The 13,118-nt window shown below is 33.7% G+C and overlaps 1 protein-coding gene across 1 annotated transcript in view; it reads right to left on the bottom strand.

The window, feature by feature from the left end:
• Positions 1-13,118, bottom strand: part of LOC100370903 (protein SFI1 homolog) — a 40,817-nt gene that overhangs the window by 27,331 nt on the left and 368 nt on the right. The window contains exons 2-14 of the mRNA XM_085504267.1: positions 12,680-12,889; positions 11,693-11,764; positions 10,621-10,731; positions 10,324-10,418; positions 9,350-9,570; positions 8,758-8,917; positions 7,937-8,098; positions 4,569-4,639; positions 4,363-4,455; positions 3,685-3,782; positions 3,031-3,097; positions 2,612-2,742; positions 1,797-1,878 (exon numbers count right to left, since the gene is read on the bottom strand). Of these exons, the coding sequence (XP_085360393.1) occupies positions 1,797-1,878; positions 2,612-2,742; positions 3,031-3,097; positions 3,685-3,782; positions 4,363-4,455; positions 4,569-4,639; positions 7,937-8,098; positions 8,758-8,917; positions 9,350-9,570; positions 10,324-10,418; positions 10,621-10,731; positions 11,693-11,764; positions 12,680-12,889 (1,573 nt within the window). The remainder of the gene's footprint in view (positions 1-1,796; positions 1,879-2,611; positions 2,743-3,030; positions 3,098-3,684; positions 3,783-4,362; positions 4,456-4,568; positions 4,640-7,936; positions 8,099-8,757; positions 8,918-9,349; positions 9,571-10,323; positions 10,419-10,620; positions 10,732-11,692; positions 11,765-12,679; positions 12,890-13,118) is intronic.

Raw genomic sequence — 13,118 nt, 5'->3', positions numbered from 1 at the left:
TAATAAAGTGTCTGATATCAACAATGAGTAGAACATGATTGTTTGATGAATGTTTGTTGACCATCTGAAGCCCTGGTCCGTTGTTATGATAAATTGTCACGTAGGCGTGTATGTAAATTTATTGCGTCTACAACGGTCGTTGGAGCGTTTAGCAAAGTGTCTGGAGATGTTGCAAAGTCCCTCGGTAATTACCTGCCGGGTGCGAGAGTTAGGTGTATGCAAATATCTTGCGCTCGCTGTAACAGTGTTGGCATTAGTAGTTTGCTCTATTGGTACATCTGTGGTTATGTATTTAAATGGCAGAGGTACGTCTCTGGTCAAAATACTTGACAAGCCAGCACACAATAAATGTAGTTAATTGCATTTATGATATAGACACGTGATTTTTGAAGAGTTAAATGTAAAATACAGAGAAAAAGGTATATTAGCTGGATTTTATTTTCACTGAACTTCCCTTCAGCGAAAATTAATTCCCAGCAAATTGTACAGTAACGTATTATGGTATCACCAGCTATGAAATTATTCTACTGAACAATACACTAATGAGGTATTTCAGCTGAAACACATATCAGTATTATATTAGTTGCCAAAATTATTTCAAAAATGGTTACATGAATTGTAGATAATGTTATGTGAACTCGCTGTATAACTTGTACCAGGGTATCATTCTCTAATCCTAACTAGTGTGGTACCGGATTCTGCCGTAAATTCGCCCAGGGCCGTTAAACGGCAGTTTGGGTTTAAAATAAAATAAAATTGGACCAAGAAACTGCCCATGGCGATTGGTGTTATTTTAATCTTTTCTGAGACCTAAAAGTTTCGTGTAGTCATTGACGCATATTCAAGAGTATTGATGTTTATGGCGACTAGCGTGAATGGGTTAGCTTCGTTTCTACAATGAGCTGTTATCGCTATAAATAATGTTAAATTATTCTTCAAATGCTCAGTTTATCTTTTGAAAACAACTAATTTTTTTATTTAAAAACAAATTATGCCGCTTTCCCATCAAAATTCAAGCCAAAAGACCAGACAACAACATCAGCAAATCTCTTCCGTACTGAGTTCAATAACATTAACATATTTAAATGTGCTATGGTAATTTGAACACGTTGGCATTATCCATCAATTTTATTGGTTAATTATCGATTTGACCTGACAGGTCAAAGAACACAGTCTCAGGTCAAACATGGTGGATAGTCATTTCTACATCAAGTGCTGAGAATGCGATCGGAATCATTCGCTTACAACGAAATAATTTGAAATTTATTTGCATTTTATAACAATTCAACGAATTTATTTTTTGCATGTTATTATAATCATTACTAGGTAATAATCAACAATTGTAAAACGCAGCATGACCGGATTGCGCTACCACGATCATTTGCTACTAAGCAATGCAGTTGTGTTCGTTGTTATTTGAAACTTCTTTTAGAATATACTTTCGTTAGTAATAAAATGAAACAAAATAATTGTATTTGGCGCACAAGATTTGTTAATATTATTTTTTGGGAGAAAGATGCACGGTCTACTTTTTAATCCAGCAAGAATAAAATTTAATAAATTCAACTTGAATAGCGTCTTTCGTTTTGGGTGGTCCAAATGCCACGTTCACAATCGGCGTAGGTGGATTTTTCAATGAAAATATAGCCCCATGAAAATATTTTATGACAATTTTTTTGAAAATTTGAACCCCAAATAAGGGCCCACCATCCGTGAAACTGCCCAGGGCGATTTTACGGATGGGCGAATTTACGGCAGAATGTGGTAGTTACCCAACCAACCATAGAAATACTCACCATTCTTTCTATCATTCTGTAATCCTGACTAGTGTGGTAGTTACCCAACCAACCATAGAAATACTTTGCATGAAGAATGGACCTATAAGACAAAGCAAAGAAAAGGTAGCTTAGGTGCACTCTTACAAGGATACAGTAGATCATATTATAAGGTTATATCAAGAATACTGAAAAGTATGTACAAAGGATATACAACAAGTGTATACTATGTGGCATTTTCATGGTATCTTTATTATTACCGTATTTGATCACCAACTGTTACACATCGCTAATGGAGACAAACATAAACTAAAAATTGAATTTACTGTACACTGTATCATAAAAATATGATTTATTTTAACTTTAGACATACGTCTTATGTAAGTACATGTGTTACTACCAGTAATAGAGCAAATAAATATCAAAATCCAGAAAAAAACATTTCATGAGATTCATGCCTCTGCGATCGTTTTCGTTCAGTGACGGTAATCTATTTCAATCATGTACTACATTGTGACGACATCTGTTGTAAACTCAGAAAATGTGACACACATTTTTCAAACAAGACATCTGTAATGTGAAATTTTCAAAGATGGCTTAATTCTATTATTTTCACTCTGGATTATGGTTGATACCGTAAAATCTGTATTAGAAGTCACATTCGTAATAAAAGTCGCACCCATTTTTATTGAACAATTGTATACCAAAAATTCATCATTTCTCATATGTGTAGATGCTCTAATAGAAGCCGCATGTCCTGTTGCATTGTACCATTTCTAAAACAGATTTTACAGTAGTTTGAATGTTTAGATGGGTTGTACTTGTAAGATTGATACCTTCTATACTTGATGGCTTTCTCATCTTGTTCGTGTTCTTCTTTCATTAGCTGAACATACACTCTCCAGTTGAAGATACACCTTGGTAAGGTTTTACCAATGTAATGAGAATCGGCAATGCTGTACTGTGTCTGAAAATAAATAGCATATTCATGTATCACATGTAATAATAAGAATAATAATCTTTATTGCATAATCGTATTCTTATTTAGATATTGACTCAGAAAAAGAAAATTACAATAAAGATGAAAAACTGAGGAAGTAACAAAATGTATATGTACAATGAAAAACACAAAACATGCATATATCTCAGTTTAAATGGTGATGGATTACACTGATTGTGAGCTGAGCATAGAGAATGGTTCACCATATTATTTGTATGTATTGATAGAATGTTTACAATAAAACCAATTCCATACCTGTCTATGTCTTCTCCATCGCACATATTGCCACCATTGTTGTATGCAACCTTGCAGAATTTTGGACCTGAAGATGAATTGTGCATATTGATTAAGAGATACTCATGATTGCAAATTTGAGTACTGTAAAATACTTCATTTTCGCTGCAGGAATGATTCAGTCAGAAATCAGAGAAAATAAATTCCATACAAAACACCCAAAAATTATTTTCAGCGAAAATTAATTCCAGCTAAAATAAAGTATTTCACAGTATATATTAAAGTGAGGTCAAAAACCATTTACTTATAATGTATCAAATTATATCATTCAATTGCAATACGTAAACAAATGGTCACCAATATCTCGTTGAGAGTGAAAGAGCCACAATACTTGTTTACGCCCTTGAAATAGTGTTTGATTCTAATCATTCTGTCTACTGATCCAATTACCATGATTACATAGATCAGGAGAACAGTGGGCGTGATGACGACATAAGGATGAAACACTATTTAAGGAGAAAAATCAGTCACATGACTCCCTCGCTCTAAACAAGATCTCTGCATTGGATTGCGTTCAAGATCTCTGCACTGTGTAATCAATGTATTTTATGCCCATGTTGAACAAGACATGTTGCGATGACTGTGACACTTATCATAAACTCATATGTTTGTCACCTGTAGTAATTCCTGGCTTTCCGAGACTGTGGTACTAATCTTAATTCCTCGTTATGTTCACATCTGCTCAGCCAAACATTCCACGCTCTTCTTTGTTGCTAGAAAAAATCATGCATTGAGAAATATAATTTAAAAAAATGAACACGCTTGGAATGACCTGAAAAAAATACCATATTAAGGGCAGTTGCATGCTGAAAGTGGGTTAAATTAAACTATATATTCTGTCACAACAATTTTTCTATTAGAAATTCATGTGCAAATATGAAAACACTAAACTCAAATTTGGTACATTTCTAACGCAAGAATTATTTCACTTACATGCACAACTTTGATGATTAGGTAAAATAATGACTAGAAAGGTAGACTAAAGTTTTCCAAATAGTAAAGGTGTCAGTAATATATTTCTACATATCTCTTTGCATTATAACATAAAGGCCATTGCTTAGATACCATGATTGAATGATTTAACGCCATTCAGTTGGATATTTTTTTCACAGTGTCAATCAGGCTCTTGCATTTTAAGAAGTTTAGGTCTTGAAATTGTGTGTCCTCAGAAAACCCATGTTCGAAACCTGGGTTTTCATAAATTGCTGAAATCTATTGTTAACACTGCCAGATTTAAAATAATGGATCAGATATTCTTAGTTATTGATGCTCAGTAAATAGTAAGGTACATACCAGTTTGTGATTCAACTGCAGTGAAATAGCTTTCCTCATTGCTTTCAACTTTCTCTGAATCTTGAAAAGCTGGATTGCTGTGAAACACATTTTCTGAAAATACAAAAATATGCGCAATAAAATACACTTCAAAGCCAAATATCAGACCATTTAGAAATGGTCAGTAACACAACACACCTTTCTCAGCTAAATGAAATGTTTCTTACCAATAAACGTTTTCTGCAATGATTGTCAGCCATTTCATGTTTTTCTTTTTTTTCTTTGCATAATTGAACATCTTACTCAGGTTAAGAATTTTCACATGATACAGTACGAAAATAAATTCTAAATGTTTCCGTGGAAACCACAGACACTAACCATTAGGTATTTCTATGATGACTAACGTAAACAATTTTTACCAATCACGAGTTACAAGTTGATGCCTAGAATCAACTAACTAATCTCACTTAGAAGCTACCAATTTATACCAGCCACAATCAATACCAACATATCACTGATTCCAAAGACAATGTACCAACCTAAGTTAATTTAAGCAAACATAGCATTGATAACAACTATACTCTACCAATCTAAGCCAACAAATCATTGGTACCAACTACAATCTTACCAATTGAAGCTACACTGCAACAAACAATTAAGGTGGCTCATTACAGTTTCACAAAAGTCTGTTGATTGTTTTTTTATATTTTGCACATAGATTGCTTATTGCCATACAACGTGAATACAAAATTAGAATATGGACCTATTATTTTTCTCATAAAAATGATTTTACTGTATGTGAATTTCAGAATTAATATGCTGGGATACTTTGAAGAAAAAGGAAAACATGATCCATTCAATTAGAGGAAAAAAAAGCTATTTGTGAAGATACAGCATTTTGAGAAATTTGCCCTATGCTAACACATGGGTGATAGAACATACATTTGTATTTTCATGAGAAAGTACCTTCACATGCACTTCAAACCACGTTTGGAAAACTGTATTGAACAACCTAACCTGCTGATTAATACCAACATATAAGATAACATTTCTATGGCGATCAGTTACCATATTTAAGCATCACAGTACATTTACTTTGATTTGAGCTTTATTTTCTGTGTCAACAACTACTATGAGTTTACAATTATTCCTCTATACCAGCACAACTTTAGAACCAATCACTAGCTACTAATCTATAGCAGCACAACTTTAGTACCAATCACTAGCTACTAATCTATACCAGCACAACTTTAGAACCAATCACTAGCTACTAATTTATAGCAGCACAACTTTAGTACCAATCACTAGCTACTAATCTATACCAGCACAACTTTAGAACCAATCACTAGCTACTAATCTATACCAGCACAACTTTAGAACCAATCACTAGCTACTAATCTATACCAGCACAACTTTAGAACCAATCACTAGCTACTAATCTATAGCAGCACAAATTTAGTACCAATCACTAGCTACTAATCTATAGCAGCACAACTTTAGAACCAATCACTAGCTACTAATCTATACCAGCACAACTTTAGAACCAATCACTAGCTACTAATCTATAGCAGCACAAATTTAGTACCAATCACTAGCTACTAATCTATAGCAGCACAACTTTAGAACCAATCACTAGCTACTAATCTATACCAGCACAACTTTAGAACCAATCACTAGCTACTAATCTATAGCAGCACAAATTTAGTACCAATCGCTAGCTACTAATCTATACCAGCACAACTTTAGAACCAATCACTAGCTACTAATCTATACCAGCACAACTTTAGAACCAATCACTAGCTACTAATTTATAGCAGCACAACTTTAGAACCAATCACTAGCTACTAATCTATAGCAGCACAAATTTAGTACCAATCACTAGCTACTAATCTATAGCAGCACAACTTTAGAACCAATCACTAGCTACTAATCTATACCAGCACAACTTTAGAACCAATCACTAGCTACTAATCTATAGCAGCACAAATTTAGTACCAATCACTAGCTACTAATCTATAGCAGCACAACTTTAGAACCAATCACTAGCTACTAATCTATACCAGCACAACTTTAGAACCAATCACTAGCTACTAATCTATAGCAGCACAAATTTAGTACCAATCACTAGCTACTAATCTATAGCAGCACAACTTTAGAACCAATCACTAGCTACTAATCTATACCAGCACAACTTTAGAACCAATCACTAGCTACTAATCTATAGCAGCACAAATTTAGTACCAATCGCTAGCTACTAATCTATACCAGCACAACTTTAGAACCAATCACTAGCTACTAATCTATACCAGCACAACTTTAGAACCAATCACTAGCTACTAATTTATAGCAGCACAAATTTAGTACCAACCACTAGCTACTAATCTATACCAGCACAGCTTTAGAACCAATCACTAGCTACTAATCTATAGCAGCACAACTTTAATACAAATCACTAGCTACTAATCTATAACAGCACAACTTTAGTACCAATCACTAACTACTAATCTATACCAGCACAACTTTAGTACCAATCACTAGCTACTAATCTATACAAGCACAACTTTAGTACCAATCACTAGCTACTAATCTATACCAGCACAACTTTAATACAAATCACTAGCTACTAATCTATACTAGCACAACTTTAATACAAATCACTAGCTACTAATCTATAACAGCACAACTTTAGTATCAATCACTAGCTACTAATCTATACCAGCACAACTTTAGTACCAATCACTAGCTACTAATCTATACCAGCACAACTTTAGTACCAATCACTAGCTACTAATCTATACCAGCACAACTTTAGTATCAATCACTAGCTACTAATCTATACCAGCACAACTTTAATACAAATCACTAGCTATTAATCTATAACAGCACAACTTTAGTATCAATCACTAGCTACTAATCTATACCAGCACAACTTTAGTACCAATCACTAGCTACTAATCTATACCAGCACAACTTTAGTATCAATCACTAGCTACTAATCTATACCAGCACAACTTTAATACAAATCACTAGCTACTAATCTATACTAGCACAACTTTAATACAAATCACTAGCTACTAATCTATAACAGCACAACTTTAGTATCAATCACTAGCTACTAATCTATACCAGCACAACTTTAGTACCAATCACTAGCTACTAATCTATACCAGCACAACTTTAGTACCAATCACTAGCTACTAATCTATACCAGCACAACTTTAGTATCAATCACTAGCTACTAATCTATACCAGCACAACTTTAATACAAATCACTAGCTATTAATCTATAACAGCACAACTTTAGTATCAATCACTAGCTACTAATCTATACCAGCACAACTTTAGTACCAATCACTAGCTACTAATCTATACCAGCACAACTTTAGTATCAATCACTAGCTACTAATCTATACCAGCACAACTTTAGTACCAATCACTAGCTACTAATCTATAACAGCATATCATTAGTACTGAATGTTAGTTACTAATTACTAACAAATCATTGGTACTAATCACAAGCTATAAAATTAAAATCATTTATTTGTTTTCACTGTTTTTAGAGAAAGCAAGAATGTGTTATATAATTTAAGGATACATTGAATCCATCTGATCCACATCTTTCTTGCTAGTATTTTCTTGGCAACTTCTTCAATCATTTCACCTCTTTCAGTTAGCAGTTTTTGTCTGTACCATCGATTGAACCAGTGACTAAGACAGTGGGCCAGTAACTTATCATGGTAGAACTTATCAGCAAATGCTGTGAAAAGATAGTAAGCAAGTGTAAGTAAACAAAATATATAATAATAATTATCTTTATTGCGTTTGTATTCCTATTAGGATTTTGAATAAAATGCAATACAGATGTGAATAAAGACAAAACAATTAAAGTGAGAATCAAAATACACACAAGAAAATAAAAAAAAAAAATGACAAGCAAACAAAAGTAGAGAAAAAAATAATTGCAAAGAAATTAGATTGTTTTCCATTTTTGTGTTGATGAATGTAGCTGACTATATTGTTTTCAGTTGTTCCTCTCTTGTTCTCTATGTATATTGCTACCGGTATATATATATGTACCGGTACATGTCATAAAGACTATCCAGCGCATGTTACCAGTCATCATACCTCTCCCCAATCTGATTAAAATTTGATCTAATTGGCCTATATTATTTTTTATTTATTTTAAATATTGTTTTTTGTCTCACAAACAAGATCTTCTATAGAAGTTGTTCAGAAAATTTGGCTTTTGCAATTAGAAATTCAAAAAAACAATAATTCAAAAAATTAATAAATAGAAATATGACAAAAAAAAAAATAGTAAAAAAAAGTTTATATCTAGCCACACTAGTTCAGAAGCCCATCTAGTGAAATAATATACATTTGTCAAAAACTCTGCTGACAGTTCAATAAACTCACCTCTTTCATTGTGTTCAATTCTTCTCTGTACAATGTATTCAATCCAACCTTTATAAAAACATCTTGACACCAATGACCCATTATAAAACTCAACTGCCTTTATCTCTTTCTGTTTATCTTTGTATCGAAGATTAAATTTCTCTCTCCATATTTTCCAGGACTAAAAACAGACACACAAACAGAATTGATTTGGAATTTTTTGATTTATGTGTAACATTTTAATATATTTTGAAAATGATCAGATTATTTTCTTTAAAATTGATATACTGTATTTCTAGCAGTAGCGCATACGCTTGCATAAATTAAAGGTGTTTCTATAGTAAATAATTCAGTATACCCGGTACAGCCAATGCAATTTTTGGATTATATGTTCTTCTATTGAGAGGCGTTTCTTTGAATCGCATGCTCATACATTGCTATGTGTAGTATGGGACCCACATTGAATGCATAACAACCACTGCTCTCAACCAATCATCACAAGCCAGTGAAATATTTTTAGATCCAGTTTTCTCACCACTTCCTTACTTCCTGTCACTGTATATATTTTAGAATAAAACTAGAGGTGTACCAACTGTCAAACTAAATCCCTCACCTTGAGTACCATGGCAGTAGCCCAGTGTTGTAATGCATAGTTATCCACATCATACTGCATGTATTTCTTATTCAACTGATACCTCCACTCTAGCCAAGTAGATTTTGTCAATGCGTTGGATGCTTTGTTTCGAGCAATGGCGTACAAATCATTCTTCTTTCGTCTTGTGAAGACGTAAGTCCTCCAACTTTCAATTACTCTACCAAGAACCTTCTTATCAGCTGTGGGAAAAAAAACAACAGCTGCATTAATATTAAATGTAAATAAACAAATAAAAGCATATAAAATTATAAGATATATATGCTACGTTTACACGACAGCGTTTTATCACCCAGCGGCTCAAGCCAGCAAAAATTGATGTGTATATATGTTCAGCTCAAGTGGGCTCAAGCCAAGTTCAGCTCTAATAAACCCAATAGACATGGCTCTGATCGTGTATATGCATCAGGCCGAACAATCAGAGCCGAAATCATGCCCTCAATCATCTACTTCAAGTAGCTTCTCATTTTAATTATGGTGGAGACAACGGTGTTTGTAATTTCACGTAATTTCAGGTTTGACGAAGAGGTACACGCCCTAATATCTATTGAGCAGAGTAAAGAAATTCTATTCTAGCTGCCATGTATCCTGTTTATTCAAGATACGTAAATCATAACACCAGTAAATTGTCTCAGACTCATGACTTTCTTTTTTTCTCCAGGCTCAACAGCATCTTGACATGTGAAGAAACAACAACATAAGCATGACACAAAAGTATTTATACTAAGTATTTGAGGGCACTATTCCTTTTAGCGCTGATTAACTGAATTGAACTCGACTCTCATTTGGCCCCCGACCGTGTAAACGCTTTGGAGATAATCGGTGTTAATCGGTGGGAGAAGCAGTAGTTCGGCTCCAATAGAACGCTGCAGTGTAGCAATAGTGAATTTTTAATCCATGGCCATAACTGTATATTTCAGAATCAAAGATCTCACCGTGCTGGGTTGCAATGTCCTTTTTAGCATTTTTAATCCTCTGGATAATGACAAAGTGTTTCCATGCCAACCAAACTTTTCTCCATGTTGAATACCTGAATGGATTGTAATAAAATAAAGTAGTTCATTCAATTCAAAATAATTGTGTGTTATGTAATTCAATTATTGTATCTAAACGACCAACACTAGTATTTATAACTGTATGCAAGATAATGGCATCATCCCAAACTTAAAGTACACCAGCTGGGCATACTGGATAAGAAAAGCTAATCATATGATGTGACATATTAATAGTACCTGTCATGATATTCTGCTCGAACCATTAGTCTCCATTCTTTTCTTTCAGTCCAATACACACTATACCAACCATGGAATGTCTTCTGTAGTAAGGCACGACTGTAATGATTCCTGCCAGCAGAAATATGGGAACTGTTGTGTAATGTTGACCAAAAATGGAAAGTAAAAATGTCCTACTAAATACCCACAGGGACCTTGATGACCCCGTGCCAAATCCAATAAGAATGCTTGGACAAGACCCTATGATTTTCGATATGGGTCAAATGACATGATGTGCATGTCACATGCGAAAAAAAACACATTGATTTTTTGACAGTTGATTAATGCTCATAGTTCTTTCAACTCTAATAAATATGGGCCCTCATAGTTTGTTTTTTCTCAACAGCATGACATCATAATTTCTGACAGGATTTCTCTGTATTGATTATATGTTAACAATATTGTAATAAATTGTGCATATCCTTTTGTAATCATTTGTTTTTTATTGTGTCGTGAATGAAAATTACACCCAACTTGCTTTGTGAAATAATTTTGTATTGCCCCTCCTATTTCAAGACAAGAAATATGCCCCCAAACATGTCACATACATGTAGTGAGCAAAAATTGACATTTAGACCATTTTTGAGGGTGTGCTCAAGCGCCCACCCCTAAAGAAATCATGATTTTTTAATTGAAAACACAAACACGGCAAGTGAGGTAATTCAAACGACACTGCATGACTGTTGTACACAACTGTTATTAAGGGGAATGTGGAACCAAAACAAGACCAGGCTTAACGTATTGTCTGCTAAAGCTGATTTTTCCCTTCATTTTGTTTATCTATGGAGGCTTTCAGCACAGCAAGCAATGTGTTCAATTTCTTTCTCACCTTTATTTCACCATTTTTTATAGGTAAGAGACATCACCCTTATCAAGTGCACAAAACTCAGAGAGACCATGATGAATAATTCCTTGTTGCTTCATCTGAATGCCTTGATGCCCTTAAACACAGGCAGATATTTCCATCACAAATTCATTCTTAAAAGTTTTTGCCTTGAAAATTGGTTGCCTTTAGTGAAATGATGTTGCTTACCTCACGACTGAAGGTCTAACTCTACCATATGCATTTCTCATCCAAATGTAGAAATATTTTCTGGCAAGGTTCCTGTGAAAATAATGTCAATACAATAGAATCACACAATACATGCAAGCAATGTGGAAGTCTCCATAATTTTGATCAACAGCTGAGAGGAATATAAAATAAAATTTTGAAATGCACTTTGTAGACTATCATCAAAAAAGAAAATGCTCAGTTATCACTTTTGGTTTTATTTGTAATCAAATAATAGTTAAACACTTGAATTCAAACGAATACCTGATAAACTCATGAAAGCATGACAATTTTATGGAAATTCATAAAATATTTATAAAACATTTGGTTTAATCATTTGCTGATTTTGTGCAATGCTCACAGCAGATGTTCTACACAGGCAGTATGCTTCTGCTAAAGTGCTGTAATTGATTAAGCTGTTTTTGAACGTCTTTTGAAATTTATAAACCATTTATATATAATTTATATTAAAAAATATTCATGCCTTCATCACACTGAAGGGCATAAAGCCGGGATTGTTATAAATGTTTTTATAAATATACGTTTTAAAAAAATTAAAATGGATCTTAGAATTCAAATTGACTAATTCAAAAATGCCATTGTGACGTCATCATTAGTTCTAATTAATATTAATGAGTTAGTTTAAAATTGTTCAATTGGCAAGCACTTCATTTTGATGGCATAATGGCTGTAGACAATATTGAGCTCTTAGCCAATCACTATTAAATATTTGAATTTGAATGAAACCTTTTGATCGGAATTTAAAATTTTTTAAAATTATGTTATTTATTAGCTTTCCTTTACTGTTCCAATTATCCAGCGAATATACCTTTCTATTATTCACTGCGTCAATTTCTCATCTCATTTGCAATTTCACCTATTATTTTACCAGTAAAACAAAACTTCTCAAAAACACCAGAATTGTTTTATCATAGGTCTGTTACCTATACATCATAGCAACACACTTACCTAATTCTTAGTTCTTTCAGCCTCCCACCTCTATTCCATTCATAGCCTGGGCGATATGTTGCAGGGCGCTGTTGGCGTCTCCGCTCCCTTGCCAAATGTTTAACACCGGTTGGTTTGGATTGGGGTACATGTGCTGGCTGTTTGAGGCGAAGAACTGGTATTCTTGAGGGTGGGGAGGTGATAGTAATCACCCTGTCTGACCTCATCTCACTTTCTGGGCTGAAAATATTAATTAATTAACTAGTGTTGTTAATTGGTAATAACAACATATTTTCACAGCAATTCCGGATCACAAAGGAAGTGTGTGTCGACTTCTAACAATGACACGTGTTTGAACAGGTTCGATAATGTATAGGTTATTCACATGTATCATGATAACAAAGTTCGAAAAAGTTTACAAGTTAGTTTATGATAAATTAACACAATTCTCACCCTGAGG

The sequence above is a fragment of the Saccoglossus kowalevskii genome, chromosome 10 (genome assembly GCF_978046115.1).
Source record: "Saccoglossus kowalevskii chromosome 10, keSacKowa6.1, whole genome shotgun sequence".
NCBI classification, from domain to species: Eukaryota; Metazoa; Hemichordata; class Enteropneusta; family Harrimaniidae; genus Saccoglossus; species Saccoglossus kowalevskii.
The sequence above is the reverse complement of the archived record's forward strand: the minus strand, read 5'-3'. Positions and strand labels throughout refer to the sequence as shown.